This window comes from Centroberyx gerrardi, chromosome 6 (genome assembly GCF_048128805.1).
Source record: "Centroberyx gerrardi isolate f3 chromosome 6, fCenGer3.hap1.cur.20231027, whole genome shotgun sequence".
Taxonomy (NCBI): Eukaryota; Metazoa; Chordata; class Actinopteri; order Beryciformes; family Berycidae; genus Centroberyx; species Centroberyx gerrardi.
In genome coordinates, this window is record NC_136002.1 from 32,604,267 (window position 1) to 32,609,266 (window position 5,000).

Sequence of the window (5,000 nt, forward strand, 5' to 3'; positions counted from 1 at the left end):
AAGAAACTGTTAATTTCTTAGGAAGTTAATTTCTTAGGAAGTTCTAACTTCATGGTCCTTACAGGAATCCCTTCCCTGATTACAGGGAAAACAGAGAAAGAGTTGAATGGCAGCTGGTGAGTTCCTCCAGTTTCTTCTGTTGTTTCCAAGACAGAACCATGAAATAATGTAGTAGTTATATGGAAAATTAGAAATGAACTAAGATTAAGAATTCAACAAATAACTATATTATGTATTTATATGAATAATGACTTCTGATAATTGACCTCTGCCTATCATTGGTCCAGTAAATAGTTTATAGTTTTGTTCTTTCCAGGAAACTCTTAGAAGTTCACAGCATCTGATGGACTCTCCAGACTGAGACAGTTTCTACAGAGCTGCTGCTTCACTTCCTGCTTCTTTCAGGAAACAAAAACAAAATTAAAAGTTCATTTCCAGGAAATTATTAGGAAACCGTGGACCCAGAAAATAAAAGCGCTACCGAAAAATATGTTTCATCTGAACAGACTGGGATTTGAGCTGAATCACATGATTTCCCCTCAGTTTGAAGCAGAAGTGGATCCAGTTTTATTGTAAAAACACATGTAGAGCTCCAGGTTAGATACACAGTGTACAGAATGTAGTAATCCTGCTAAAAATCACAGTAAGACTTTATTTCACACACCTAAAATGCATATGGATATTCATCATTGGTCCTTACATCAAATAATTATGGCTATTAACACACAGAATCACACAGAAGGCTCTAGATCAATAACAGGCTGGGTATCTTTGAATTTCTGTCAATAATATCTCCAATATAAAAGTTCTTGTCAACACCCTTCTATATTTCATAACAGGTGAAATCATTTTCTGTCGTACATTTCTACATCCTCTTCCATTTCCTCTACAGTTCGAGTCACTTTCTCACTATGAAATGCAGACAAATTAGAGATATTTCATAGTTTTTCTATATACTCTTTGATTCCTTTCAATTAAAATCCACTCCCATATCAATATTTGGTTTCTTGCTGACATTCTTCTAACCGATACCCAGCTCTAATCAATAATCAGAGTGAATTACAGCCAGGTTAGTTCAGTTTGTACTTGATTCCCCCCCCCATGTGAAAAGATATCATGATTATTCAGTAACGAGAGCGTGTGACGGCTCCCGCCTCACTGCAGCACAGCAGCTGCACGCTTCCTGTAAAGTCACTAAAATCACTGCTGAATTAAATGGAGACACAAAGATGTTTGATAGAGAAGATGTTTCACTCGTTTAAGGAAAAAAATCATCTAAAACTGCGTAATGTCATTTCCATTTAGAAACTTAATCACACCTGAATGATCTACAGAATTACCTTTAATCACATGATGAAATCAAATGTAGGATTTTCTCTAAATATATCATAATTAAATGAATTGCGATATCAAACCAGAGAACTCCCAACCAGGGCAGGAAACTATTTTTTCCATCTACCAGCAGCAGTGGATGGTGTTTCCACATCTTTCATTTATTTTATTTTATTTCTTTGCAGAATATGATGAACAGGACTGACGGAGAGAGTCGACTCACACAAACATTTAACAGTGTTTGGCTTGTGGCTTTTTTAAAGCATTATGGGTAATCCCAAGTAATATCACACTGAGGAAATCCTACATGTGTCATCTTTACCGATTGAATCCATGTTTTAAACTGACTTCAGGCTAGCATTGGAGTGATTTGCTTATGAAGAAATCCTACAGATATTATCTTCCTATGATATGTGTATGTTTTCAATTGCTATGCAAGTGCAGTGATTCTACCGGCACCCTTCCCCTGAATATAATATAAAGTATAAGTATAAAATAAAACAAACCCAGTTATACAGTAGATAGTGCACATTCTACATTCCCTTCATTATCCGACACAGTGGTTCTCAACCTGCAGGGCGAGCTGAACTCAGGTTTGCTCTGAAGTGTAAGTGTAAGTAAAAAAAAATATTGATAAAAAATATTAAATTTGCCCTGTTCAAATTTTGTTTAATGAACTTATAATCCAACGTATTCCTCCAAATCAAAGTACACTGGAACTTTTAGTCCAGCAGCTTGTTGTGTTTGCTTTTGTTTTGTGACGTTTTCAGCTAGAAACAACTTCCTGTGAGCAGCGTTCACACCGCCGGCAGCTCCGGAAACCTCTCCCCGGCAGTCTGAGCGACGCCGGCCGTGTCTGCTCCTGGGGACGATACTAAGCTCTGATGTCATTTTACTGTTTTCTGTTTACTTTTGATTAATTGCTACCTAATTAGCATTAGCTAGCTAGCTATGTTAACTCACCAAAACGACGGAACATTATGAAAGGCAAGACCAGAGCAGTGAAGGATCCATGACTGTCTGTTCCAAACGCTACACAGACGCATCAGATCCTCTGGCCCCGCCCACAGGTCAGACTCAGCCAAGCCGCCTGCGGTGCGGTGTGAACCCTCCTCGGTGCGAACGCTCCTCGGAGCGAACCCTCCTCGGTGCGAACGCTCCTCGGTGCGAACGCTCCTCGGAGCGAACCCTCCTCGGAGCGAACGCTCCTCGGTGCGAACGCTCCTCGGTGGGAACGCTCCTCGGAGCGAACCCTCCTCGGAGCGAACCCTCCTCGGAGCGAACCCTCCTCGGTGCGAACCCTCCTCGGTGCGAACGCTCCTCGGTGGGAACGCTCCTCGGTGCGAACGCTCCTCGGTGCGAACGCTCCTCGGTGAGGACGCTCCTCGGAGTGAACCCTCCTCGGAGTGAACCCTCCTCGGTGCGAACGCTCCTCGGAGTGAACGCTCCTCGGTGCGAACGCTCCTCGGAGTGAACGCTCCTCGGTGCGGACGCTCAGTGAAAACAGAGTTGCTTTGCCTCGGTACCAAGCTGAGAACCACTGATGTGACGTCACACTGACCTGAGTTTCTTCAGCAGGAAACTCAGATCATGTCAACGACTAAAACCTGAAACAACAGAGAAGACTTCAACAGAAAGAGCTCAGCTCAGCTCAGACCCCGGACCAAGACCAGACAGCCTGCCTGCCAACATGTGAGAAGCCTTGTGGTTTTACATCTAGATTATTATGTTGTCTGCTTAAATACCAAGCCCTGGGATACATCATCTATGTGGATCAGAGCTAGCATGGCTAACACAACAAGCTAGACTCCTAGTTTACCTCCAAGTAGGGGACAATGTCAATTATAACTTTGCTGTGTGGCTTTGACATAAAATGTCCAGTGACTAAGATGAAGCCACATGATCAGTAGCTGATATTCCAGTCTAACCAGGGGGGTGTAGGGAGGTGAAGTGCTGTTTTATTGCAACTTTTCCCTGAAATATAGTAATAATGACTTTCACCCTCCCTCAGACTTCCTCCTGCATTACACATCACTCTGTCACAAACATCCGTCAGTCTGATCCCGGCGTTCCCGTGGGAGAATCCGACTTCCCAGCCGGCTGCTAAACAGTGCTGCATTCACAGCTTAACAAGCTAATTTAATGAACTATATTTAAACAAATGTTAGTTGTGCTGGTTAGTCTGGCTAACTACAAACCTGTAACATGCATGTATGTAACTGTTTTCTTACCGTTGACTGACACAAAACATGTTGAGAAGATTAAAAGTTATCATTGTCATAACAGTCAGTCAACAGTCAGTTTTCTAATCCTAATAATCATTTGACCAGGCCTGATGTTTACAGCAGTCAGAGTGACAGTGTTAGCTAGCTAGAGTTACCAAATACATCTCAGACACTTCAAGCAAAAATCCACCCAAAAACTAGAATTCACATGAGTTATTCCTACGATCTTCCACCATAGAATCACTGTAATGAATGCTTTCATTGACATGTTAGACCTTATTCTTAAACTATTGGTTTGGAAGCCTGATGGGTCCCGACAAGACAAGACTGTGTTTTCCTGAGGTCGGGCCCTTTGGGTGAGAGAACATGTTTTTTATTTGGGTTCCAGAGCAGTTTTAGAACCACCGCCTTAGACCAGAAATCACAGGAATAACATTTTTTAAATCTGTTTTAGGGTGGAGTCTCCCTTTAAAAACCCCCAGGACCCTCTGCAGGCCCCGGGGGAAGCCGGGGCCTCGCCTCAGATCTTGTCCGCCTTGGGGCTCCCCGGGGCGGACACAGACTCCACTGAGGACTGCTCATCTGCATCCGGAAGCAACTCCTCCTTGTCACTGAGGGAGGGAGAGGAGGACAGAAAAATACATGAAAAATAAATTCAGTCTTGAATGCGTTGTGTATAATACAAGGAATTCCTAAGTGGTTTTCTAATTTACCGCCTGGTTTATCTGGATACATGCAATTTTTATTTTTCAGATATAAAATAAACTGTGACAAGTCAGAATTAAAGAAGTAAGTAAGAACTACTGCTATTCTATATTTATGTGCTACCTCTTGGTGAAACTGTCCATAAATTTGGCATCCATTTTCCACGCTATGCTGACGACACTCGACTCTATATAGTATATAGAGTGGGAGCAGCCATTCAGTTTAATGACATTAAACTGAATGGCTGCTCCCACTTCCTGAAGTCAAACGTCAAACGTTGGATGGCTCTAAACCTCCTGCTCCTCACATAGCAGAGATGTTGCTTACCGGACCAGCTATACAGTTTGTAGTGTTTGAGAACGCTACTCTAAGTTTTGATAATTGCGTCATTTCAGAGAGAGTCCAACTTTCAAAAATCTCTGCGTTACGTTCGATCCCTCTCCCTGTCATTCGAGTCGCACATCAACGATATTACTACAGTTGTGTTTCCCATCTTTGCAATTTCACTAAAGGTAGACCTACACCAACAATGGCAGATGCGGAAACCTTGCGTACGTGATTTGTATCTGGATCTGTTTTTATTTATTGTTTAATAATGCGGGCGTTGTGAAGCTCTTTCACTGGATCTGTGATTAAGGGCTAGTCAGTCAAGCTGATCATCAGGGCAGTTTGTTGCATCGTAGTGTGATATTTATTTCTGTTATTTGTTATTTTAGTAGTTAATATTACCTGATAGAA

The 5,000-nt window shown here is 42.2% G+C and overlaps 1 protein-coding gene and 1 long non-coding RNA gene across 3 annotated transcripts in view; one reads left to right on the forward strand and one right to left on the reverse strand.

Moving 5' to 3' along the window:
- Positions 1-5,000, reverse strand: part of spint2 (serine peptidase inhibitor, Kunitz type, 2) — a 26,421-nt gene that overhangs the window by 135 nt on the left and 21,286 nt on the right. For both annotated transcript variants that reach the window (XM_078284163.1, XM_078284162.1), the window contains 2 exons: positions 4,992-5,000; positions 1-4,168 (listed from right to left, as the gene is read on the reverse strand). The exon at positions 1-4,168 is cut by the window's left edge and continues 135 nt beyond it; the exon at positions 4,992-5,000 is cut by the window's right edge and continues 100 nt beyond it. In XM_078284163.1, the coding sequence (XP_078140289.1) occupies positions 4,078-4,168; positions 4,992-5,000 (100 nt within the window). In that variant the 3' untranslated portion in view covers positions 1-4,077. The remainder of the gene's footprint in view (positions 4,169-4,991) is intronic.
- LOC144539402 (uncharacterized) overlaps positions 2,939-5,000 on the forward strand; it is a 154,810-nt gene continuing 152,748 nt past the window's right edge. Inside the window, exon 1 of the long non-coding RNA XR_013504933.1 lies at positions 2,939-3,060. This is a non-coding gene — a long non-coding RNA (uncharacterized LOC144539402). The remainder of the gene's footprint in view (positions 3,061-5,000) is intronic.